General features: G+C 36.7%; 1 protein-coding gene across 7 annotated transcripts in view; it reads right to left on the reverse strand.

Annotated features, from left to right (window-relative positions):
- Positions 1-3,900: 3,900 nt before the first annotated feature.
- Positions 3,901-25,867, reverse strand: part of SLC4A7 (solute carrier family 4 member 7) — a 103,822-nt gene continuing 81,855 nt past the window's right edge. For 6 of the 7 annotated variants that reach the window (XM_074575077.1, XM_074575079.1, XM_074575074.1 and 3 more), the window contains 14 exons: positions 25,286-25,460; positions 22,743-22,876; positions 21,938-22,183; positions 18,390-18,495; positions 16,619-16,780; positions 15,519-15,632; positions 14,913-15,074; positions 14,402-14,653; positions 11,787-11,855; positions 11,165-11,338; positions 10,689-10,820; positions 9,852-9,949; positions 7,931-8,038; positions 4,512-4,731 (listed from right to left, as the gene is read on the reverse strand). In XM_074575077.1, coding sequence (XP_074431178.1) covers positions 4,650-4,731; positions 7,931-8,038; positions 9,852-9,949; positions 10,689-10,820; positions 11,165-11,338; positions 11,787-11,855; positions 14,402-14,653; positions 14,913-15,074; positions 15,519-15,632; positions 16,619-16,780; positions 18,390-18,495; positions 21,938-22,183; positions 22,743-22,876; positions 25,286-25,460 — 2,014 coding nt within the window. In that variant the 3' untranslated portion in view covers positions 4,512-4,649. Of the gene's footprint in view, positions 4,732-7,930; positions 8,039-9,572; positions 9,625-9,851; positions 9,950-10,688; positions 10,821-11,164; positions 11,339-11,786; positions 11,856-14,401; positions 14,654-14,912; positions 15,075-15,518; positions 15,633-16,618; positions 16,781-18,389; positions 18,496-21,937; positions 22,184-22,742; positions 22,877-25,285; positions 25,461-25,867 lie in introns of all 7 variants that reach the window. The other variant, XM_074575078.1, reaches the window with a different exon arrangement.

Genomic DNA, 25,867 nt, shown 5'->3' on the forward strand with positions numbered 1-25,867 from the left:
GGCTTACGGGGAGGGGAGGGGGGACGGCGCTCCCTCCCGCCGGGAACGGAAACCCGCCCCTCGGCCAATCGCGTCCCGTCTTCTTCGACAAGAGCCCGGCTCGCAGGCCAATCGCGAGCCGCCGTGTTCCGCAGCGCCCGGGCACCCTAGCGACCGCCGACGCCGGCGGCCGTTGCCATGGGCACGGGGACGCCACGGCCGCGGCAGGGCCCCCTCCCTGCGCGCAATAAAAAGAGGAAAAAAGCCGTAATTCAGTAGATTTTTATTGCTTTTACCAACTTTCTGAAACATTACAAAAGATAATTTTATTCTAGCGGTAATTAAAACAACAAAGGCTGGATCTTTCACATTAAAGACAAGACCAAGAGTCATGATTTCTGTATAAACTGAATATTGATTCTACATTTGGAATAATGTTTTCATTTGCTTTGGATTTTGTTATGAAGTAAGAAAACACCATTGCAATTAGAAAAGCAGTCATAAAAAATTCGAACCATACAGTATGTAATCACATTTCAAAGAATCAGTATTAAAATCAAAATTGTAGTTCAGCTACAGATGCTGAACCCCGGAAGACACCTTTGCACAGGAGTATCAGCAACAATAGAAAGAAAAGTAGTATAAATGATGTGTCTTGCCAATAAAATCATTTAGAAAAGTATCAATTTTCAAACTCATTCATTATTCCAAATAAACATCAACAGATACTAAATTCAATACGAAAGTGTCTTTAGATTAACTTCAATGCCAACTAAGAAGTCCTATAAGTTTTCACTAAAAATGTTACAAATAAAAATCGACTTAAAATTACTGAGCAATTTGCTTTATTTATAGCACTACTTTTATGCTGACTCAAAGCTGTGCTGCCTCTAGTCTTAAAATTTGCCGTAAAATAAATTACTGTTGGTATAAACAAAGTATTTCACACATTTGTACTGTACTGGATAATGAACTTGATCTAGATGAGTAATTAAAACATTACTAATCACATGAAGCAAAAAGAAAACTAAAATCATTGTGGCGCTCATCTAACAGACTACATTTGTGAACTGAAAAATCATGAACCATTTATCGTACGATGTATGGAAACGTATGTACAAGACAACCCTTCAGAACGGCGCAGGCTCCGCGACGTGACACCTTTGTTACAGATATATTTTACAGCCTGTCGAACCTGCCTTTGCAAAGGGCACAAATTAGGAAGCTCCCATATAAAGACAGAGCTGCAGGGGAAGCAAATGGTTAAGTTACAGGAGAACTTTCATTAAATGGAGAAAAAAATGGCCAAGATGTTTGGTTGAAAAACCTCCACTAGGGCACCAAATTCTACCCTAACAGGTTTTATGACGACAAACTTGGCAATTTGGAACATTTCACTGAATAACCTTATGTTACAGCTGCAAGATTAACCTAGGAAGAAAGTATAATTAACTTGGGCATATGTAAACACAATGAAAAGCATGTCGTCGTAATACATATGAAAATACTAAGAATGAGTTTTGTAGAATATAATTTAAACACGAGACTGCGTTTTTAGTGAAATATTTTAGACGATAATTTAAACGGAGTGGTCAAAATTAAGACCTACACTTTATGTAAACATTCATATTTATAAATAAATTAGAAAAGAAAAAAAAGAAACAAGGAAAAAAAAAAAAAAAAGAGGGACTTCCTGAGGTGGCTCTGCAGCCAGATACACAGTAGCACTAAGCTCCATTCCTGGAAACCAAGGCATCTAAAAAAAAGTGCAGGGGTGTTTTATTTTCCTCTGACTGTTGGAATGGAAAAACATTGGCGTAGTTTTTACAGGGCTTAACCCCTATTAAAAAAAAAAAAAAAAAAAATCAGTGCACAGCAATTATCACTGCTCCTTTGCATCCGTTAAGGCAAAACGTCTATCTACCTACAGTAAACTACATCCTTAGCAGTTTAATACTATGTGTGATTTTAAAGCAGAGAAGGTGTAAAATGAGCAGCGAATCACTTCACCATAGATTATCAATGGGGTTTTATGCACTTAATAACCAGATCTTCTTCTATTCATATGGGAAAAAAGTGCAAGCTTAACATGCTACTGACCAAGAACACTGGAACTGAAGGTCACTGTAAACTGCTTTGCAAGTTGTGGTATTTCTGGCACTGATTAAAATATCTACACAATTAAAATTAAATAAATACTGTGATTAGATTTGTGGGGCTTTGGTTTTGTTTCCTTTCAACTTTACTAGAAAAATACCCTCTTCCTGTAATGTTGACCAAAACTTAACCCTTCTGAAGTAGAAGCCAGATACAAGATGTGCAGCACCTGGGAACCCTGATTTCCAGCATTAAAGAGTCTTAAAAAAAAAATATCGAAGAGGCTTATTATAATTTTTTGGGTCTTTGGAAATTGTTGTAGGACTGTGAACTGGAAGTGTAAAATACTACTGGGAGGACTGGTAGAAAGGTAATATATTCTGGATGACGCTACGTAAACTGCCAAAATATCTTCCCTCTTTGATTCAGCAAGAGCTACTTAGTAGTCAACAACTGACACACATGTATACTTTATTACTTCTTTTTAAAATAATGCAGAAAGTTTTTGGAAACCATCTGCTCTAGTTTCACTGTATCTCAGTTTGACTAGAGGGAAAACATGGGTATTTTCTGAAAGAGCACCTACTCATGCTAAGGCACAAGCTACACTATTGTCTAGGAATAAAGGAACGTGTATACAGGTCATTACACACTATTAGTCAAATTGGTAATGCAGACCTCACTTGCTGTGCCACTGACCTGAGCCTTTGTTATGACAGTTTGGATAGCATTATTTGTATTGCTGTACACTATGATTTACTTTCTTTAAACTGTCTTCTCAGAATTCAGCCAAATGAAAAAAGAAAAGGAAAAAAAAGAACAACATTATTTAATTACATTACATTTAAAGGGAACAGTATCAGTCCATCTAACTTAAACGCTATTTTAAAATGTTTCTATTTATTCCCACTGATTGCTTTACTTTCGTAATATAGATTATCTTCTCTCCAAGTGACATTTGGCTGAAGAGCACCAAAATTCCACCTCAAGTAGTACTTTCAGATGAACTCTGCCCTCCTCCAGAATCAGCTCCTTTTGCAGTTGTTGAGAATTTTACCACGTGGCCCATGGTATAACTCTCAACTTTGCCAAAAGCAGAATTAAGCAAACAGCATCTTCTAATTTTAAATGAGCACAGATTCTAATTAAAGCCACTGTAATACATCCAGAAAGGGCTGGTGGCAATTCAGAATGTAAAGAGATCATTTCAGAAATTAAAGCCAAAAAACTAAGGCGTAAGGCAAAAAAAGTATTAAAAATGGAAATTGCGCAGGTAAGTGATCAAGATTTACATTTATACATAAAATTCTCATTATTTCAAATATTATAATGCTAAACACTAGAACTTGAAAATTTAAGTACAATAAATGCACTGACTGCATCTTTATCACTGAGCCCCCCAAAATCCCATTTACTTTAATAAATGAATATTTACTTAAATTCATCTTACAAGATAAAAATTTTTACTAATTAAAATAAATAAAATGTTTAAAAATAAGTTGGTGTGCTATCATATATGCCCCTTACAATGGAGAAGATCAGAACTGTACAAATACCACAAGCAATTTGTAATCCATAAAATAATACTGATCAAAAATCTATTACAGAATTAAACTACAGCTAATTTAATCAAATACACAGTAAATTTAAAATTAATTAAGCAAGAAATACATTTGATGAGGACATGAAATACTCTAAAGTTTCAGTCTTAAAGCTAAGTAAATCAGACTCAAAGTCGATGGGAAAATGTAAGTAAAAACAGGAACCAAAGAATTCAAAAGTACTAGTGTGGTAAGTATGTATAATTTCCCATAGACCAAATTGCTGTTGGTAAATCCAATTTATATTGTGTAAACATGGATTGTCCAGGATGACAAATACTGACTCGGGACTGTCAGTACAATTACTGCACTCATACTGCTACTGGATAACAATTTAAAAATCAAGAGTGAATTTAAAAAAAAAAAAGGGGGTAGCAGAACAGGGTTTTTATATATATTTTAAAGATTAACTAACCACCTGACTTAGGGCTCTAGGCCACTTCCATAAAATAGAAGAGAGACAGAATCCAGAAAACACCAGCATGTAGTGGAGACATAAAACACAGTAGTTCTCGTCAACAGCACATTAATATTTGTTCTATGAAATCACGAAAAAGTATACCCTGCAAAAACAAGCAGTAACTGCCTGCATGGAAAACAAACTTCCGTAGCGCACATTATAAACAGAGGTATTGCAAAAATTTAAGCAATGTGGACCAGTAATTTTCAGCAAAAGCTGATTTAACTTTTATGCACATATTGATTATTGAAAATAATATGCATTCATTACAATCTTCCTATTTAAAAATGAAAATAAAATTTCCAATAAAATAAATAGCTGAAGTGTGATTACCACTCAACTTACTTGTAGGAAAATCTTCTCATTATGCAAGCATATCTACAGTGCCCTAAACAATGGCAGAATTAAATACATGTTGCTCCTTAAATTGGAAATCACACTTCAATGGTATAATATCCTGCAGTGATATATACACACACACACAAATACACGCAGTTCCCCTTGGTTCAGTACTATAACGATGTTTCAGCATCCACGTATTTCACAACAGGTGCCTCTTCCACATTTATTTTCACACTTTCTGGTTTTTCAGGGCTGTTTGAAAGCAAAGAGGAAAATGAACGGTTTAGTTCACTTTAGTAAAGGTTAACTCTCAAACATTTTATACTTAACAACGAACACTGAAAGTGTTTTATGTAAAGATACTTTTATAATGATGCATTTCTATCACATTCTAGTAATTGTTACTACTCACAGGAACAGTACAAGCTTAAAGAGAGAAATCACCAAGATCTCACCTATAAATACCATTTCTGGTCCCACTGCTCTTATTGATTTGAAATTGTTTTGCAAAGCATCTTTTGAAAAAACAAACAAAACCAAAATTCACAAAAATGTCTAGTTAAAAATACTCAAAAATACATAACAAGCAATAGTATTAATACTGTTTAATTATTGGTCAGGGAAACAATTTTGTTCACAAGACAAGACTGGGAAAACATTTCAGTCCCTTCAAAATGGGGAACACCACTTAACAAGAGTAGAGGACAGTGAGAAATCCACTTAAGTCTCCATTCAAGTGGAAGACCCTAAAGACAACTGTCTGGCTGGGACCCAAACAACTGACACTTTTAGGGAGGCAGGCACTGAACAGTGGCTTATGCAAGGATAGAAAGGAACATCCCGAGGTAGTCGCAGGACAGAAGAGGAGAAACTGGAACAGCGTAAGAGGGAGGATTCTCTAGGCATGCATTTTATAAGTGACAAAACATCTGTGAAGTTGCTCTTTAAGGGAAAAAAAAAAGTGTACTAGAAATTCATGCAAATAGAATTCCGGGATTCCTTAGAAAATATAAGTGTGCCTGGACTCCGCAGAGTCTATAAGATATGAGACACTGTGGAGGTAGGAAGAAAAAGCAAACTGGATCAGTTTGGAAAATACAAACAAATCTAAAAAATATTTTTTTTAAAAGTACGATTTTTAAGTAATAATGGCAACCCACACAACATGTCATCTGGAATTCCAAAAGACATTGGTTGCTTCAAACTGCATCCTATTTGAAACCTATAAATTTGAAAACAGCAGTGCCTATAGAACCATTTTTACCACAGCACTAAACATCTGTCCATGCTATCAGATGAAGACTGTTACACAGAAAAACCTGAAGAGAACCGAGATGAAAAATTTAATGGGAATTATTTTTGACTGAGCAGTGATGACATCTCTAAATCTCTCCAGCACTCACTATACAAGAAAGGGTATCAAATACCTCGAAACAACAACCAATTCATTGAGTTAAGGCTCAAGGAGGTCCTGCCTCCTAACATCTTCCAGATTCATGCGATTATCAGATTGCCTCTTGAAAGAGCTAGTGTCCATCACCAATGTTTTTTATTTTCAATTTGTAATTTTAGCAAGCTCCCTTCCAAGATGCAATTTTTACCATACTGATCTCAAGTGGGGTATGTTATGGAATCAAAGGGAAACATCTTATAGCAAAATATAAAAAACAGATGGAATACTGAATATGACCTAAGTAGACTAAAAAACATTCCAAACTGGTCAGAGGCCTAATTCACTAGTGCTGCATATAACTCTATTCTAATTTAACCTACTCAGGAAACAGGAAAGCACAAGATGGAGTTGTACTAAGTTCTAACTGCCTGAAAACGAAATCTATAAATTTTAGTTCTTCTGGAAAGAGAAGTATGGGTCTGTATCTCTTCAAGCCTTATATGCCCAATGACTATAGATAATGTACCAGAAGCGTCCACAAATTCTGTAACAGGTTTCTCAGAACTTTGCATGAAAGGAATTAAACAATTAAAATACGAGGGTATACTGACACACACATTCTGTTATCTATCTATTGCCTCTGGTATCTATCTTCCTAACAGTCTAGCTTGTGTGGTACTAGAGTTTTTAAAAGGGTTAAAAACATTTATTTAAATATTTTTAAATGTTTAAATAATACAGGCTGAAGATTTGCTGAAAATTGTGCCTGTAGTAATGAGTCTCCAGCTTTTCCTATTACAATACCTCCAAGTTGTCTCCTTGTCTCCTCTTTCACCATTGGTTGACCTACTGTCTGGGCAAAACAAAGCGTATTTCCATGCCTATTTTGGAGCAATGCACATGCTGAATAAACACATGGTATACAAGTGCTAAGTGGCCAACCACTACTGCTGTTTCCATGATGGAAGCTGAACGGTACCCAATAGCTTGGACGATTACGTATGAATACTCCCTCACCAGAAACTCTTCCACCGAGATGTTATTTTACACAAAACTTGACAATTTCACATCTCTGAAGCCTGCCTGCCTTTGGCAGATTTGGCTGAAAGGGATCAACCAAAAGAAGCTGCATTTACAGACAGCAGGACTGCATAAGGTTAGTTTTCCAAGTCAATTAGGCCAATTCTCCCCTCTTTCCTACATAGGAACTACTAAACAATAGTTGCACTGTCATGGAACAGTCCACAGATACCAGTCCCTATAAACTACAGGCTCTTCAGGAAGTTGGGGATATTCTATATGAATATTTGGTTTGTTCCCCTTGACAGATTCAGCCAGACAGGAAAGAAACTAGGATGAAACAGAATGATTCACTGCATACAGACTTTCTTGTTTGATAGGGAGCTGACTGGGAAAGAGGCACCTGGCCATCACAGAAGATGCGTGTCAGCTTACAGGAAATGTTCATAGCACTGAGGACTCCTCATTTGTCTAGTACTTCATTCAAGTATATTTCACATCCAGTGAAGATAATATTTGAGCCAGGTTTAATTTTTAGAGATTAACAATGAGTCAGGGAAAAACAAACCAACCAACCAATCAACCCACCCACCCACCCACCCACAAAAACAGGGGGCAGACCCTAGGGCAGCATAAAGCAACAATGAAAGTGCTGGACTTACCTTTTATTCCCACTGGCATTTGTAACATTCAGGATCAAACAATTTCCATGCTCATATATATTCTAGTAAATCTTTTAGAAACCCTAAACCCATCAGAGTAGCGTACAATTGTACCAAGCAAATAAAGAGTAACTTTAAAGTTTTAATAATACATTCAGCAAAATAATTTTAATTGTTTATAGAAATTTTTTAACTTAAGAGTAAGCAGCAAAAAGTTAAGTTCAAATTCAAGTTCCTCAAAAGCAAAAAGTCAACGCAGATTTTACAAACCACATATGCTCATTTTTTTGAGATTGCATTTCAAGAAACACAAATACAGCTATTAGCTGCTAAACACAAGACCATAGTTAGAAAATGCGTGAGTAATTATAGCTACCTCAGGTTAGGTCTGTTTACTTTGGCATTCTCAGTGCTCATGGCAAGAGCCTTCCACTGTGCAGTTTTGGCCATTTCGTCTGATATGTTTACAATTGAGGGATCAAGGCTAAAGAACAAACATACTTTCTGGTTAGTATTCAATACCTTGCAACAACATTATATTTACTGTCACTCATCATTTACATCAGTTGTGCCTTCTTTCAATATTTACGCAGCCACAAGTTGAGTTCATCTCTTACAAATGTACTTCAACAAAAATTTGAAAACTTTACTCACTAGTGCTGCCTTAATCACATAACATCTTAAAACAGTATTTCACATAAGATACCACTAAAACATTGAGACTATTTGAGAGATACCTCGTTTCTAAATTACCTGTAACTTCAGAAAATTATTTTGCGTGCCCAGAAATAATGAAATTAATCACACTGTTCCACTAAGCTTTTCATAAATTAGAATTATTTTAAGTTGTTTCCAGGAAATAATCAAGGGCAAAAGAGCAGATGTTAATAAAATTTTGAAAATGGTAACTCAGTTGAGATTTAAAACTAGTAAAAATCTAGAAATCCCAATTATCTAGACAGATTTCAAGGTAATTTTTTTCCTGCAGAGCCTTACTAGACATTTTTCAAGGTTTTTTTGCCACCATCCTCCCCAAGTCCTGCAGAAAGTAAGTTCGCCCTTACAGATGGTAAGCTTTCAAAACCTATTTCCCTCTTTGCCCTTCACACATTTATATGTACAGCAGACTTAGGTGTTGCCTGTAGATATGTCTTCTGTTCTGTTCCGTACTTAAGCTTCAGAATTTACCTCAGGGCATCTGTAAGAGTTCTTCAAATTGCATAGAAATCTTTCAAAGCCATTTTTCCTCAGGAATCCCCACAAGATACAAGACAGTGAAATATACAGTAAACACACATGCACACAGTCAATGACATCATAGTTCTACTGTGAGAGCAATTAGCAACTCAAATGTTTTTTAAAAAAGCTTTAGTATTTAGCGTTTTCATTTGAGTTGCTAAAGTCTAATTAAGCCTGCTCTTACAGTAGACAATAGCACTCAACAGGAATATAATCCAAAAATCTGCCTATTCCCAACTCACATCAGGGTAGACCTGACACTACCCGAGATCCATAGGAAAGACAATTTTTAACCTAGGAACCCTTAGTATTAGAGAGGCAAAAAAGCTGGCAAGCTATTTATCTGTCACGTCTTCCAGGTGTGTGGAACAGTTCTCGAATACCTGGCAACTAAGGTGAATACATCCCCAGTAAGGGAGATGCATACTGAGACAAAAGACCTTCCAGTGCTGAAGGAACTTTCCATCAGTGAAATTCCAGCACTGTAACCCTATTCTGTAACTACCCTGTAACCCTATACTGTAACCAGTAACCCTATCCTCACATCTACTTTCAGAAAATGACCTTTTAAAGTAAAAAATGTCTGCCTGTAAAAAGTTCTTTTATATCACAGAAATTACAGACTTTAGCCCTCACTTAAATAAACCATCACAGAACTGCATACTTATTTCTGAAAAATCCAAGTGGCTGGTAAACACACGGCTCAACTGATGCCATTAGTTGCTTAATACTCAGTTATTTCATGCACAGTAACACACAAATATTCCACAAAAACTGACCAAGGAAGCTTCTTCACCTTGAGTACAGCTGGTTGAAATTGAGTCATCTGATCTGTTCAAGATGGTCATGTAAATTTATAATTAAGATGCAGTTTAAAGAACAATGCAACATAAAAATGCTACTATAGCACCATGAGATACACCTTCATACTTCCTAATCATGGCTGAGTTACAAGCTTGGGAAAAAAAATTAATTCAACTCATGTACAATCAACTTCATATAAAGCAAATTACAGCACGTGATACAAAAACTCTTAAAAGACCAATATTTCATTATACCTGTATTTTAAGGTTTTTACAGGAAAATCCAAATTTGCTTCTCCATATGCAAGGTGTACACTTTCATTGTCCCCTGTATGAAGCATTCTCTCTGCTTCCTGTAAATTTCAAGTGAAGAGTTTTTTTATAAAATCACTCACACAGCATAAATCAAAGAAGTATCTCACACTGACAGTTAATTTCCATAGGGGTAGGGGAATGTCCCTGTAAGCACTGGAATTGAATGCAGGAGATATATTTTGAGACCTTTTTTCTTACGAGTGTTTTATCCGGGGTAGGGGGAGGTGAAGGAGAGGGTTACAAGTTTTGTAAGGAATTCAGATAGCTGTTGTACAGTTAGGTAAGACTTTTATGGAGAAGTTATACATGCTATAATACTGTATTATTGGTAATTAGCAGTTGGTTTTAACTACAGGTCTGCAAACACAAACAAGCAAAATGTCCCTGGTACTCTGAAGAGTTTTGTGATTTATTTAAGCAGGGTAAAGATCCCTGCTCCACTGCTTTTCTCTCCCTCTCCCATTTCTCTCCTTCTAACCTGATGAAAGACAAGAAAACAACATTTTGTGCTAAAAACTGCTTTTTTTCCACTTTGCTTGCTAATTTTAATCACAAATAAGAGTCATAGTTCATAATAGCATCATTGAAAGAGTGACTCTTCCTTAACTTAATTGACAGTAATAGTTCCTCTAGCATTACATCTCATTAGTAAAGAATTTCAAAATGTGTATTTGGTATCTACCGTCATATGCTCAGGCCACTTAAAATTCTTTTAAGTCTCACTGAGTATTTTTTAGTAATTTACAACGTGCTTAGTTTGATTGTTTTCACACTTACTGCTTTCTCTTTTTTCTTTTTGTCATCTTCTTTCTTCTTTTTACTTTCTGGCATAAGATCATCAAGCCAGCTAAGCTCTCTTTTGGTGAAACATAAATCCATGAGCTTGCGAATGAACACTAATGCTAGAACCTTAGGGGAACCATAAATGAAATCATTTATATTAAACAACTTAAATGAACAAAAACGCAGGCACACTTTCAGTACATTCAGAATCTTTATCTGAAGCCCTTTTTTGCAGTACTAGTTTTATCTTACCACAAAGTTAAATAATTTCCACTTTCAATAGCAATTCACAACTGAATTCCTTATTTTCAGGAAACGAAAAGTCCTTGTGTTTCAAAAGTGAAGTACTACGGGTTCTTTTGTTTCTTTCCCACTCCCTTCTTTCTTAAGGCAGCAAATATGTTCTGAAGAGATCCTGGATGATGCACATACTCTCGGAAAATTATTAACTTGTGAAACAGAAAACTTACCATCATAGGGAAAACAACAGCAGCTGCAGAGGCTTTAATCACCCACAAGAGAACTAGACAAGTGAGCTGAACAACTGTAAAGATATGGACCTTCCAGAGCGGCACATAACGTAGATAAATCAGGTCAGGCTGATGTTTGGCAGGCATTCCAAACAGTTTTATACGGTCAAAAAACTGCATTGAAAAATAAATCATCCTTCAGTTAATTATTTTCTTCCCCTCCAGGAGGAAATAAACGTTTTTAAGGGACTCCAGAAACATATGTTAATCCCAAATAAAATGCTAATGAAGTACACTGAACATTCAAAGGAGTGGGGCGGATGGCTGTTTTGTTAGGTTCCCCACCCACCCCACCCCCTCCATTACTAACTACAAAATTTCAGAAAATTTCAGAAAATTTATTTCTCAGCTACACTACCGAAAGAATAACTGCAAAAGAACTGATAAGTGAAAGCACAACACAACAAGAACAAATAGCTGAATATGACAGACAGGAAATTATCCTACATACTATTCAGACAATATGGACTGGCTTTATTGTTGCTCACGAAGTAATGTGTTACAGTTTCCTTTTCACTTAGTGTTAAATAAAAGCAAATTGCTCATCAAAATCAGACTTTACCTGAATGCCTTTTAATGAAGATACTCCCATGTAAAGAAAGACACCATACAAAACTGGCATTGGAATAAACTGGGGAGGAAAACACACCCACACAGTTACTCGTGGAACCAACATCACATAACACTGCAGTCCATATCAGTGAAAGACATGGACCAAGTTATTCTTTTACTTTATATTTTACTTAAGTGAAATCTGTCAAAGCTGAGGCTCTTTATTTATAGAGAAAATGTATGCATCATTAAGCAGCCAAAAAATCTAGAGCTAACAAGACTACCAGCAGGATTAAAATGTAGTTCCTTCTTGACTGCCCATTCATTCAATCTTCTGGGTTGCAACCACGATTTTGATTAATGCTAAGTATAGTGCTTTATGTTGCTATCTGATAGGAACTGTAGCGAGACTATCAACTTCATGAAACTGCCACATGAAGTTTTACTTTTGATCACTAATCTTGCATTTCCGGAGCAGACAAAACAAAAATCCCATGAGAGCTACTGAGGTATGAAAATCTGCTCACTATTCAGGGCTAAAATTTTGCTCCAGTAAGATCAATTTAAAGCTTACTAAGATAATGAAGCTGTCCACTGATTTCAGCAGCACTTGCATCAAACCTCTGCAGCCTACACAAAGCAAGCAGGGCTTTCTTCGCTCCTGAATTCATGAAACTTCTGAGTAAAGGACAGCCAAGATACAGTTCAAAATCTTAATAAAAACTGCTGCTATCAAGCCTGAACAAAAGCCTTTAGTGAAACTTAAATATCGTAGAATAAAACTATGCCTTAAGGATTCATTACTGCATATCTATGTGTTATGTACATATATATATATATATATAAAAAAAAAGCTAGTGTCCTCACTGCAAGCTCTATAATTTGACATGCTAGTACTTCATTTATGTTAACTCCTACTGCATTAGATCAGTATAAATCCATACACAGAAAAAAAGCACAGCAACCTACAGATGCACGGCTTTATTCTCCTTCCTTTTTTTCCAACAGCAGCAGCCATTCACATTGAAAAAGAAGAACACTTCATAAAGAGCAAATAGTAATAATTCCTATTACCCTCGGTTCCATAAAAAATAAAAGTATTAGTTTCTAAGAATCAGCTGTTAAAACATGGGGTAAACATCACTTCAGCCATCAGCACCTTTATATTTTGTTTTTGAGCAACAATAAATCTATTTCAGTATTTCTGCTTTTGATTCTGATCATGTGCATTATACAGCTGAGCTCTTGGTAGCTTTTCAACCAGAGATGGTCAAATCTGGGGCCTACAGGAGAGATGGGGAGGGACTCTTTATCAGAGACTGTGGCGATAGGATGAGGGGGTAGCGGTTTTAAACTCAAAGAGGGGAGATTTAGATTAGATATTAGAAAAAAATTCTTTACTGTGAGGATGGTGAGACACTGGAACAGGTTGCCCAGAGAAGCTGTGGATGCCCCATCCCTGGAAGTGTTCAAGGCCAGGCTGGATGGGGCTTTGAGCAGCCTGGTCTAGTGGGAGGTGTCCCTGCCCACGGCAGCGGGGTTGGAACTATAAGGAAACTTTAAGGTCCTTTCCAACCCAAACCATTCTATGATTCCATGAATACTCATTTTTCGTGACTGCAACTACCTTATTGTTTTCAGACCTTTACATTCTTTGACACATGCAAATGGTAAACTATTAAGAATTTATAATATGCAGTTTTAATTACTAAACTATAATTGTGTGTTCATAGGTTTATTTCTTCCCATTATCTAAACTTAAACAGCCAGCAGAAGCTACTTTTTTGTGAAATGACTTGTGATCTGTCTTCAAACAGACTTTTATAAAGTTCTTTAAAGGTATCAGCAATTATGCAATTTATGCCATATCTGCTATTTTGGCAATAAAAAGACTTTTTTTTTTTCATTTCTCCTTTTATCTATTGGATTTGAAACAACAAAGCAGAAGTTGAATAGATTTTATGCAAATCTGAGCAAAAAGCCAACTGAACTGACTCATTTTCTTCCAATAAAGTCTTCAGAAGGGCACTATGGATTTAAGTTGAGAGACGAAGCGTAAACTGAGGGCACAATAGGACCTACAAAATCAGTATTACACTGTGATGACGCATAAAATAATCTTGACGCTTTAAACATCCAAGGAAGTTTAATAAACTGAAGATAAGAACTAGAAGTGAACAATCTGACGATCACTTTTTAAACCAGATGATTTGGTTTCTTCTGCTACACTACTATTACTTCCTCTCAAGTAACTTTATATCTTTATCACACTCCTTTTCTCTCTCCATTTATGCACTCACCTAAAAACTACAGAAGAACTATTTTAGGTAACGTAGACTTGAGAAACTAAAAGATAGCTGGCAAGAAAAATCAGGTAAAATAGACAAAGGTTGCTTTCTTCACTCCTCACTACATTTCTAGCTTGCTCAGATTCCATTTTCTTACATCTCCCCCCATCGTTTCTATTCAACTAACACCCGTTATTAAGAAAGCAATTCGAGAATGACTGGATGCGTATTTTACTTAACATAATAAAACTTACTAACTTCATGAAACGCTAAATCACAGTATCAAAATCAAAAGCACAAAGAAAATACAAATATTTTGGAAAAATCTGTATTTTACCTTTAACACAGAAGTCATGAACACTGACAGCCCCATCAGGACAAAAATCATCAATCCTGTCACTCGTTGCTCCCGGATTCCCAAAAACTTTGGTTGCTCTCCTGGTGCTGAGCATTCAGATTCAACTTTCAGGCTGTTAACATGACTTATAGACAGGACAGTTGCAGCAACAAACCACGGTAAACCCATGATAGAACATATCCCCAACATAACACCAACCATGAGCAGATCAAGATGGTAACCACAGCCTTTCTGTAAAATTAAGCAAAGAAATAATTTAATAAGTTTTCTATTTATCTGATATCATTATTTATAACGTAGCCGGTAAATAACTGATAACTACAAAAGTTAGATAATTTGAGAATGTCCACAAAATTATATTCATTCTTTATTAGTCAATACATAAATTTATTTAGTAGCTGTTGGTAATGTTTCACAGACTTGCAGGATGAATCCGATTTAAATAAGCTTGACTTACACGATGTTAGGGTTTTGTGAAAATGACTTTTACCTTCAGCTTATGCTCTTTCCTGTTTATAATAACAGCTGTTATTTGTTGATCCATGAAAATGAGAATGGTGCACAGTAAAGCAGGAACAGCAGCTATCAATAGTGTCCACCAAGGATTACTTCCAAGAGGATCTATGAACCATCCTCGGTCTTTTCGGGTGGGCTGAAAAAAACCAAAACATCAGCAATAAGAATTAAACAACTGAAAGAAAATGCAGGTTTTATTGCCACAAACAGCTGCAATGAACAGATCAACAGTCTCAAACACGTGTTTAGATTTTATTCCAATGCCTTTGACCAAAAGACTGACTTGGCTGTTATATGTGAACGTGACGTTTACATGGAAAATTAAAACAAATGCATTCCATTCCTTCATTTCTGCACATTTGCACAAAAGAATGCTTCCTTTTCAGTGATATTATAATATAAAGCATAGTCTCTTCTGTCAGATGAGACATACGTCCAAAACAGAAAAGAGAGATTACTTCATCAACAACATTATAAGTAAAAAAGATAAAATTCTGTTTCTACACAATTCCATTGTTCTACTGTATATGAAACTGTAAGCATTTAAAAAGTTAAGCTTTTAAAAGGTTTTATTTCTTACTTCAAATTTCTCTGGAACATGAAGCTTAGGAGAAGGTACTCCTACAAGATAGTCAATCAAAACCATGATTACTATGGTCAGAAATACTGCAAAGTCACTGATGGTAGAACGCACCTATAAAGAAAAGACTTGTATTAACTCTTGCTTTTTCATCATTAGAATTTGCTTGTATAGGAAGACAATTTTCTCCCCTATGAGTAGTGAAGTCTGTTTATATCATACTACACCCCTGAACATTACATATATTTTCTCTTTTCATTTTAAAATTTAAGCTGCCTGCCAGAATAGCATGAAGTTGCAGAAGGAAAGCATTCTGTAAAACTCTTCATACCATTATGTCATTTAAAAGTCATCTACTGCAAGAAGTAAATTACTTAAAATAATGCCTTCCTCATCTTCCTATCCCCTCAATACTACCAGGAGGCTGGGCCATCACAGCTAGGCTCTTGTAGATTAATTCAACAGCATCACTGAATTGTTCCGAAATCAATATTCGTACATTTGATGTTTTAATAGACAGGAGAGGCATAATTTGCAACATATTCAGGTTATCAAAGGTGACTTCATTAAACATTAGGAACACACTGTAGGAATAAGCTGAGTTTTATAGAAGATCTAACCACTTTATTTTGGCTAGCAGAGGTTGTGTAAATCAGTCCAAGGATAATCATGATATTAGCCTGATTAGAAATAGTGATCTCCTGAGGAACCACTCAGAATCCTTCATATGTCAGCAGCTTGGGGAAAGCAATCAATTGTTTTGTACGGCTAGGTGAGGAAAAGAGCAGCAGTATTAACTCTTCCAAATTATACTTGGCAATACCCATTAACATGAGAAGACGGACTGCTTAGGTCTTCTAATGCTTAGTGTTGTAACTATACAAAAGTAGAGAACAAGCAGTGAATTTTCTGCAGCACATTTCTTTCATCTAATGTCTTCATTTTTGGAACTATTAGCTAATTTTCTGTTTTCAGCTTCTTCTTCTGTTTTAAAAGAAATCTCTCAATATAAAGTTCTGAAGCAAAATAGAAAACTCAACTCCACTAAGTTTTACTACTGTATTTATCACAAGATAACAATAGTCTCTAATCAGAATTACCTTCGTTGGGAAATAACGTTTGGTCTTGAATTGCTTAAGGAAAGAGGAGAGGAAAAACGTTGTGAAGAATAATATGACAGACCAGAAGAGAACATCTGGAATATATGGTCCATGATGGCCACAAGCTGATCCACGAAACACACCATGAAATTCTAAACATTCCTGCAAAGAAAAAAACTACTTAAATTTCTACATTTTATTCATTTAGTACATTCAACCTAACTTGCAGCTTTTCAATATAAAACACATTTAAGAACCTTCACAATCCCAAAAAGGGTGTTCTTTCCTTCATCACTACCTCATCCTGAAATGCCAAATATGTGTGCTGTCTGTTCCAGAAGAGCCACATTAGCCATCACATTATTTCAGGATGACAAAATGCTGGGAAATGCCCAAGAAGAAACAACTACTTTACATTCACCTCATTTCTATTCTATTTCTCAAAGCATCACAAGACTGAACGTATAAATAAAGACTGAGGACTAAGCCTAGGAAAAGCAGACTATCCAACATCAACTTTCAAGCTAATGAACATAGAAAAGGACCACCTCAGTTTCTACCACCTCTTTATTCTTGACTTTGTTTTGTCCTGATACAGATAAAAGTTTCTAATAAAGTAGAAAAACATCATAAATAATGGATTTGAATAAAAAAGAAAACAAAGTCAGACAATCCCTACCCAAAAGGCTCACTAAAATGCAAAGTAAAGAATTAAAGTAGAGACATGGAGTACAACAGATCAAATAGTCGGCAGCAGCACTGCCACAACCTTGTCTTCAAACAGGCTGAGTTATCGAAAACTTATGACAGAAATTCTCTGTGTTAACAATCTACTTTGATTATAAGCACCAGCAAATCCTGAATCAGTTCTGTCTCTCTGGGAAGACTAAAGATGCTTAAGAGAATGAAGAGGTATATAAAATAAAAAATAAATAGAAAATGAATATTGTAACTGTTCAAGAGAAACTGCCACCCTAAGTGATTATGGTAGACTAGAAGCTGTTGGTGGTACACAGAAAACACTGCAGCTAAAACTCAAGTAAAGCACTGAGGCTTTTCATAGTATTTTTGCTGTGCAAAACACCTAGTTTCAGTATGAATATCTAGGTTCAGACACAAGGACAGCCCATAAACAGACGTCTACTGCCATCTTAGCCTAAGATGGCCAAAGTAGGCACATGCAGCTAGCACACGCAACACAAAATCTCTACCAGATCCAAATCTTTCAAGATGTAGGTGAAAACCAGATGCCAGGGTATGCAAAGTGACTGTGGACAGCTGCATTTAGGCAACTGAATCCCACCCAATGATCGACTAAATCAGTAAAAATGTTTCTTCCTAAAAGCTTTCAGTATCACTTCCACACGGTAACTTTCCTCCTCTTCACCTACCCACAAAATTAGATCTCAGTATGAAATATCCAGTTCAGAAGGTAATGCTTTCAAGCCTCTTCCTTCAAATAGCTCTTCTCCTTTTCTTTTAACCTTCAGTTTTCCAAATAATTATTTTTTTCCAATCAATATTTAGATAGTTTCTTTGTTTGTGTTGTATTTTTATACCAACATCTAACAGACTGATGAAACATGTTTTGCTACCACATTTTAACTGCAGATTCCATCTTAACATCTTCTTAAAAATACAGTTTTAAAGAAAACAATCCAGGTTCAAATAAAGGAAGAAACCAGATGAAAAATATTAATCAAGACTGGTACTGTGTATGTATTTATTTTTTATATGCACACACATATACACATAGCTTTTACATACTCACAGGAACTGTAAGGTTACTCCATGCTATATTTTCCACAGATATATTCATATCCCTCCACACCTGCAAAGTTTCATTGCCGGGATTCTCGGGCTCAGAGCACACACATCTGAAGGGGAAGAAAAAAAAGCTGATATGCTTTTAAGCTGTAAATGCCAAAATGCAGTGATTTTGCAGTAGTTTTAAAAATCCTAAAGAGTTTAAATCAGAGTTTATCCCAACCTTCTATGAAAGTAGCAGAGCACAAGGCATGACATGAATTTGCATGACATGAACTTGCATGACATGAACTTGCATTATCGGAGGGGTGGGGAAAGTGATGATGCAAAAAAGCAACTGCTCAAGAGGTTGAATGGATTGGACCAAAAAACCAAACTATGTATTTTAAAGAATTACAAGCAGGCAAAATGTCGACTTAATTATTTGACTGATCTGCCAGCTTTTAAATAGCATGACAACTGAAAATAAAACAAAACAGATAATATACGTGGACTTCTACATATTGTGAATTACAGATGAAGATAATAATCCAAATGACACCACTTTCCAACAACCCTATACTAACATGTATTGTGTAATTTCTAAAGATTTCTACATAATTCAGCTTGGCACAAAGAGTTTTCTACGTGTACAGGTTAAGGTTTTTAGATTTCTATACAGCATTAACATCCCACAGTGAGTCAAACTTCAATTAGTCCTACTGTACACCAACATAAGAAAAAACAGAGAGATTGAGATAGTTTAATTTAAATAATTGGTGTAGATGACTCAGTTTCGGCAACTCCTTTTCAAACCAGATGTGTCATTATCCTCTAGAAGTTTCCAAGTCTTTTCTAAAATTTTGGTAGTTAGCCATTTATGTTGCATTTGGCATGCCTTCTGATCTACATATGACCAAAAGTGGTCACTCTGAAATAAGACACAATTTTTGAGTATGTAGTGGGCTAACCTAAGATATAAATGCATAAGTTGCTCAGATTTAAAGCAACTGCATATATTCATTTTTAATAACTTTTTGAACAAGTAAAAGTGCCCCTCCCTACTGCAGTTATCCTTTCTGTCAGAGAGACTGACAGAAGTACTCATCAGTTAAAAAAAAAAAATAAACCAACTGTAACACACTGAATATTGATTTAATGGGATGTTTTCAAATAAAGCTATTCAAGCACACCAAACTGTAAGCTTGACATGTAAACAATTACGTAAAAGAAGAGAAACAGATAATAAGCAAGAAATAAGCCTCCTTTTTCTCTTTCGAAAAGCAAAGAACCAGGGCAACTTGCATCCTGAGAGTGCCAAGGTCAAGAAGGAAAAAGCACTAAATGTGCACAGGCAAAAAGAATCTAGATTTGCAAAGCATAATGTTTAGGGAACTTAAAAAAATTAAGAAATAAATATACTTTCCTTTCATAACTGAATCCTAAAGTAACAGCAAAAGGAAACAGAAGATTGGAAAGCAGTAATTCCTAGAAGGTAGTCGCAAACAGAGTAACTTAAGAATCATCAGAAGAGAAAGGAACTGCAACAGTAAGTATGATGAGACAAAAAGAAAGCATCTTTACTTGCTGGTCAAGGCAGTAACATGAACAAGCATGCCGAACGAAGACTGACAAGACAAGTTTCTAAACAGACACAATGAAGATACAGGATGCCATCAAGTAGATAAGCGGAAATCCAGGAAGAGAAAGAAAAAACAGAAAATGGAAGAGTATCTGAGAGAGTCTTCTGGCTCACTTAGCTGAAGATGCTTGTTTTGCACCCTCTTCCCCCTGCAGGTACAGAGAGGGGGGGGAAAAGCGTGCAATTGTAAAAGGCTGGATCTCCCACAGCTTTGTGATAGAAAAAAGATACAGGATAAACCAAAGCTGAACTCTGTGGCACACCCTTGAAGACATGTGTGACACGTCACAGAGCTAAACCAAGGAAATGTCACACCTTCCTCTCTCCACCCTCATGTTCCTCCACACCTATGCTGGTGTACCAAAACACAATCAGGTGCAAAGAAGGTCTACAGTATAGTTTCTGCCAGATCAGTGAATTTAACATGCTCACACGGGAGTCCAGTGAGGTCCCAGAGCTGTCCCCCTGCAGCCCATGGAGGTCCACGGTGGAGCAGAGATACACCTGCAGCCCATGGAGGACCCCACCCCAGAGTAGGTGGATGCCTGAAGGAGGCTGTGACCCCATAGGAAGCCCGTGACGAAGCAGGCTCCTGGCAGGTCCTGTGGCCCCATGGAAAGAGGAGCCCACACTGGAGCAGGTTTGCTGGCAGGACTTGTGACCCAGTGGGGGACCCGTGCTGGAGCAGTCTGTTCCTGAAGGACAGCACCCCATGGAAGGGATACACGCTGGAGTGGTTCGTAAAGAACTGCAGCCCATGGGAAGGGCTCACGTTGGAGAAGTTCATGGAGGACTGTCTACCATGGGAGGGACCCCATGCTAAAGCAGGGAAAGAGGGTGAGGAGTCCTCCCCCTGAGGAGGAAGGAGTGGCAGAGACACGTGTGATGAAATGACCACAACCCCCATTCCCCATCCCCTTTCGCCACCTGGGGTGGCAGTAAAGAGAAATCGGGAGTGAAGCTGAGTTTGGGAAGAAGGGAGAGATGCGGAGAAGGTATTTTAAGATTTAGTTTTTATTTTCTTATTACCCTACTCTGATTTGATTGGTAATAGATTAAAATAATTTCCCCAAGACAAATCTGGTTTGTCCATGATGGTAATTGCTCAGCAATCTCCCTGTCCTTATCTCGAACCCCAAGCCTTTCATTGCATTTTTCTCCCTCTGTCCAGCTGAGGAGGGGGAGTGGTAGAGTGGCTTGGTGGGCACCTAGTATCCAACCAAAGTCAACACACCACAGGTAGGTAATATACAACCACCACAGAAATAAATGAAATATAAAAAGAGATACGCCTAAATAGCTTGCTTATTGCTTTCCTTAAAGGAAAACAAGTTATTTTTGTAATGATAGTTTTACTGCTAGTTACTGTGATGAATAGAAATAATATTTCTACTTAGTCAGGAAAGAAAAAAAAAACCAAAACTATTGCATTTTCTGTTTTTCTTCTCTCAAAAAAAAAAGAATTTTTTTAAACTCAAGTGTTCCCTGTAATTACAGTAGAAAGTAACACTGTTTGAAGATGTTAACTCCCTGTTCAAAGCATATGAAAGTTGCAGAAGCTCTCCATGAGATAAAATACCTGGAAATAATTCTCACCCAGGTGGGGTAAACTATCATGAGTTCTAGAAGCGTTAAGGCAGAACTCGTGTTCTGACCTTTAATCTCCAGGGTGACCTTTAATAAAGCTGCAACTAAAGCAGGCTTTGTCACAGCCCCTCATCCCTTCCAACCACCCATAGCTACCACAGAAAATTCAATTCCACAGCATCCTGAATAGAATTTTTCTGAGGTTTCTCATACCCATACCACCCCCAGCATTCCTCCTACCCTTCCACGGAGAGGCACACATTGCAGTTTAGTTAACGGTATGTCTCTATACTATAAACCTTTTCCCTACGTATTTTAATAACAGATAGAAACGTGGTACTTACGAGTATAAAGTCAGTTTATCCAAATCATTGTGCATATTGAAGGCATACACTTCTCCCAAATGAAAAAGCTTTTCCAATGCCTCATAAATAAATATGATGCATATAAGCGCTGCAAAAGCTTCCTCAGTAAATCGAGTGATGTAACACACAAGGCTGCTGGCATCTGTGGCTACAAGCACTATGCATAAAAATGCTGTCCACAGACCAATGCTAGTGCGCAGGGAGAGGTAGGAAAGACCATAATCCCTGTGTGAAGAAACAAACAGAAGTATTAACTGAGCTCAGAAGTCACCTATACTATATTCTATTTGAAAACCAATACTGAGGCCAAGCTCTGTAGGTAATTCACCACTTCTCTTATCCTTGATGTTAGTTCTGAAGGAAGCAGACATTTTTCTGTCTCATCTTCCAAAGTAAAGCAACACTGCAAGACATTTCTAGGACTGAGGGTGCAACTACCTAGCTTGGGAAGCATCATGGTGACAATCCTTCCAGAACTACCTAGATGCTTTCACCTAGAGGACAGATCAATCCCTGTTTACCCCTGCAGAATCAAAGCAAACATCTCCACACAGTGAAAACATAACTTTCATGAATTCCTAGCCACATCTTATCACTGATTTTCTCATTAAGGTGCACCAGTGCCTTATAGCTTTGCCAAGTCACATCCAACTCTTAAGTCTCTTGCCGCTGCATTTACATCTTCATGGACATCCACATCGAAGACACATCCGCTTTCAACTACAGCTATTCTAACAGGCTAGAAGGTTAGAAAGTGCATCAAGCTAATACAAACATCACTTACCTGCAAAATTTAAATAATATTTTTTCAAATACTAGAACTGGTCCGGTGCTCCCCAAAATTGTAAGAGGTTGCCCAGCAAAGAGAGAATAGGCAATCCCAGTTAGTGAGGCTCCAAAGAGAGACTCTATTGCACTCTGTTTGGGGGAAAAGAAACTGCTGTAACTATGCTGCCTTTCAGGTTAGTGTTTAGCATCACATCTGCATAAACACAGTTTTAAAATGCATTAACTTAGAAACAAGACAAGATGTAAAAACATTGCAATTAATACTGATGTTTGAAACAAGAATAACTTAACACGGTTTTGCAGTAACAATACCATAGACAACAGATTTTGAAAACTTCACTCCTGAGAAACATAAAGCCATCCAAAACCATGAGAACAAGTTACTAGTCCTGCTAGCTATGGAGGAAAAACATACCAACAATTACTACAAGTTTGAACAACAACAACAACAAAAAAAAAAGTTACTCAACACGTAATTTATGGAAAGCATTATCTGTCTCTGCAAAGAAAATAGATATATCTACACATTGCAACATACCTGTACCAAAACATGATACGGTGTGCCGTATCATACCTGCATCAGTTAACCAAGCATTACAAAATAAAAAAAACTGACAGGTGGAGGTGCGGGGGAAATTACTGAACAATATCGGTTTATGTATACATGACACCAAAAATAGATGAGCAGTAAACCAATGTCCCACCTGGTAATGCATTTTTTTTCATTGAAGTAAGAGATCTGCTTCAGTTCTTGAATTAAATGTTTTACTATAACATTGTCTGTTAAAAAAAATTACAATGCACCTCAAAAGAGAGGGGCAGGACTTTTTCATTTCTAAAATGATATTAATGTTACTTGAAAATAGTTAACTACACCACTTACAACTAATCTGTAATCCATGACTTCTCATAAAGGGTTCCTGGTGGAATTTTTGAGTGTTTGTTATTTTGCAATTATAGAAGCCTAAGAAAACAATATTTATGCAAACTTAAGCTCCAATTCAGGAAAGCATCTAAAACTGGGCAAAATGGTTTGCTGAACTGGGGCTATTCAAAATGAAAACATTGAGTCCTTTGTTCATTACATTGGAAAAAAAAATATATATAATCTCAGTCTCATGTTCTATTACCTTTAAATTAGTGCTTTTGGTTAGTCAATGCATTAACCTTGGGGCTCTCAATCAAGGTGGCAGGGACAGGAGTACTGTGGAGGTGATGACCTCTGGGAATGTGAGGGAAGGTTTCAAACACAAACTGTGTACCTTACAATGTCAGCTACTGTGCTTGAACATGTGTGTGCAGTAACTAAATTTTATATTCAATGATGCACACCAAGTATCTGAAGGCAGGAACAAACCCGCAAACAATTCCAGACAGCTAAAAGAAAGAAGGTGTTTAAGAATCAAGCTTTAAAAGGAGCATATTCTCATAATTATACATGATGTACATACAAAAATTACATCAACATTTTGATAACCACTCCTACATTTAGAGTGGCAAAAACAGCACACAAAAAAGATAAAACTTATTTCTGTATTTGCTATCAGCTTGAAGTGCTATATCAATAAACAAAAATCTGAGTCAACATCATTACTTGAAAGAGATAAAATAGTTAACTAAATTTTAATATAGTAAAAGCTTGAAAACTGATCTAAGTATCAAGAAGAATGTTATAGCATAATAAGCTTTACCAGGATCACAAAATTTGTAAAGGACATGTCTGAATACATCCTTCCCTCCCCCAAAATGACCGAGCCTTGTTTCTTCATAACGGATTTAAAAACAGAAAATACACTTCAAACTAGTTTATTCACAGGCCAATTGACACAAACACTAAGTTATTAACATTGATGTCTGCTGTTAAGTATTCTTTCCCTGCTCCAAAACCAAAGTGCAATGTTATTTTGGTTAAAAAGGTGCTGGTGTTATCTACTGCCCAACATAACACTACCAAAATTTCATGTGTACAGTTTATATTCAAGTTTTTTACAGTGAAGAGTATTTTCTGCTCATAAACCTTAGCCACTTTCTTTCATTGTTAACAACATACCATTAGTGAGAACATATACGTATCCTGTCCGTTATTTAAATACACAATTGACTGCTACCCACACACTGCAGGCATTATCATCCTCGTAGGCCTACTACTCAAGGCCAGTACATGTTCTTGGCTATCCACCTTGAGCCTCTGACTTTGCCTAAAGTAGGCCTAGTGGGATGGTGCACCTTTACTGCCATTCATTATTTTTAAGTAGCCAAAAAGAAGGCAATGCAAGCCCTTTCTCAATTCATGAAGCCATTCATCCAATAAGGCAGGATAAACATTTTTTTACCTCCACTGTGCATCTTCTCCTGTTCACATGGGTTCCCCACATTTTCCACAGCAATTACCTTTTGGGGAAGGTCTGCTTTGGGGCAGGCTAATCAAGTGCTGTGGGTAAATTCTTCAAATACAAGTATAAATAAATGAGACAAATGCACACAGTGACTTGCCTCTGAAGATCTAAAAGCCTGGCCACTACCATTCTTTGTACTCACTATTCTGCCTTGTGTAGCTTCTCCCAGGAGCCCTCCAAAAGTGATTACAGGAGACATACAGGCACAGTATAGGAAAAGAATCGAGGCCAGGCACTGCAGGCTTAATGCATCCTTGAAGTCACTCAAGAAAAAAGGTGCTTTCCTTTGGATGTCAAGTATCAAACCACCAAAAAGCCTAAATAGGTGAGATGAAACTCGTCAAACTGTACACTAAAGGATTCTAGCTAGTTCAAAACTATGGGCTACACATGACTGCCAGTGCCTATTGCCAGCGCAAATTAGCTATTTCATAATCCAGATTAAAGCATAACAGTTTAAAATGTAAACGAGAACTTTATCTATTCCAAGTCAGCAGTATTCCAAACATAATCAAGCAAGTTACCCACATTTTTAAAGCTGGCTAGGTATTTTTGTATATAGGCTAGATACTGATAAAATATCTTTGCAAACGATTTTACCTAAATAACGTATTAAGTCAAATCTGTTTTATGATATTCAAAACAAGGAACAGAAGAAATATGTTAAATTTCAACCAAGACCACTGCATTGATACATTTCAATATTACTACTCCAATAAGTAGA

Source organism: Larus michahellis, chromosome 2 (assembly GCF_964199755.1).
Source record: "Larus michahellis chromosome 2, bLarMic1.1, whole genome shotgun sequence".
In the NCBI taxonomy this organism is placed as follows: Eukaryota; Metazoa; Chordata; class Aves; order Charadriiformes; family Laridae; genus Larus; species Larus michahellis.